The sequence below is a fragment of the Microtus ochrogaster genome, linkage group LG4 (genome assembly GCF_000317375.1).
Source record: "Microtus ochrogaster isolate Prairie Vole_2 linkage group LG4, MicOch1.0, whole genome shotgun sequence".
Taxonomy (NCBI): domain Eukaryota; kingdom Metazoa; phylum Chordata; class Mammalia; order Rodentia; family Cricetidae; genus Microtus; species Microtus ochrogaster.
The window spans coordinates 13,913,500-13,915,112 of record NC_022030.1 but is presented as its reverse complement, the minus strand read 5'-3'; the positions used below and the strand labels follow the sequence as shown (position 1 = coordinate 13,915,112).

Here is a 1,613-nt window from a genome sequence, read left to right as displayed (position 1 = left end):
ACACACACACACACACACACACACACACACACACACACACACGATAAAACAAAAACCTGCTTAACCAAAAAGAATTCCCCATACAGTGAAAATCATTATTGTATCTCTAAGTAGCAAACAGTTCCCCTTGCACAAAATTGTTCAGGAGCATTGGATATAACAGTGGATAAATCAGACAATAAATGAAAATAATGGCTTTTCTGGAAGCATCAGAAACCTAATGATTTGGGATACCAGTTGGTCATTTTGATTTTCAGCTACAGCTTAACATTTCAAAGAGGAACATCGATATGCACTGATATCCATCAGCAGTTCTAAAAAACCTAAGATGGAAGTCTGGAATCTGACTCCCATGAATTGCCCATCATCCACTCCCGTTTCCTAGCCAAGCCCATTTAAAGAGCACAGGCACTACACCGTGACCTTTTTTTATAAAGCAGAATTCAGGAAACAGCAAGCTGATCATGAAGTCACCCCACCCACACTGAAGTCAGGCACTACCCCCAGACAGATTCGGCGCGCATCTACAGATATTTACTTCATGGGTAGCAAACTGCTCTTTGACTTCTTCAACATCATCAGAAATGTCATCTTGCTCCTGGAACGTATCCTCCGCAGACAGCAGCCACGTCAGCACTTCCTCTAGAGCTAGCTGGTAACTGTCCAAATCCATGTCCACCTCGGTGACAGTGCTGGGGGTCTCAGCTCGGGGATTCTGGCCTTCCTCGGCCAGCGTGGCGCTCTGTGGAAACAAACCCACAGCAATCATGAAGATACAGGTGTTCACTGCACTCACACTGTCTGGAAAAAAAACAAGCAGGGACCAGAGTCTCAGGAGACAATCCAGCTCTCAGGAGCTGAGCAAGCAAAGCCATGAATTCATCAGAGGACAGTTATTTGGCGCACTAAGACATCGAGAAATACAAAATCGAGTATACACATGAGTTCCACATTTGAGGAAATTCTAACATAGAGTCAGGGAGAGAAAAATATCCCACATGAGTCATGGCTGGACGAAAATAAATGGCTCTCCAGGAAGTTCGAAATGCCAGTGGTCCCAAAATGGGACACTAGTTGACTTCATGAAATAGAGAACATTGATGGAGCACAGAAAGCATGCTGGCCCTTGGACAATGGCTACAATTTACAAAAAAAGCTGGCCAGGAACTCTGCTTTGACCCCTGATTAGAATTCCTTCAGGACCCCACATTTTAATGCTGCATGTTAAACAGTGAACAACGACGCACAAACAACCTGTGGTATTGACAGGAGTTTGTGTTTCATTTTTTGGCCCTCTAGTTTGGGGTTTTCAGTTTTGGGGTTAAGGCTTGTAGAAGAAATTTCTGCCAATCTCTTTCGAAACGAATTTCTCATTAAGGACTTTGTGATCTGGTCATAAAGCCTATGGCCCCTTTTGCTCTTCGGTTCCCCTTCAAAGCCAAACTTATTTAAAACTTGTGAACAGACCATCCCAAGGTTCAATCCTCTAGCACATTTTTAAATAAAATCTTCTACTCGTACATGAACAAAGAGAGCCGTACTGACCATGCTCACACACATAACATACATGAATGAAGAGAACGGTACTGAGCCATGCTCACACACATAACATA

The 1,613-nt window shown here is 43.4% G+C and overlaps 1 protein-coding gene across 4 annotated transcripts in view; it reads right to left on the bottom strand.

The window, feature by feature from the left end:
- Nucleotides 1-1,613, bottom strand: part of Utrn (utrophin) — a 521,838-nt gene that overhangs the window by 373,944 nt on the left and 146,281 nt on the right. For all 4 annotated transcript variants that reach the window (XM_013351419.2, XM_026786362.1, XM_026786363.1 and 1 more), the window contains one exon: nucleotides 539-742. In XM_013351419.2, coding sequence (XP_013206873.1) covers nucleotides 539-742 — 204 coding nt within the window. The remainder of the gene's footprint in view (nucleotides 1-538; nucleotides 743-1,613) is intronic.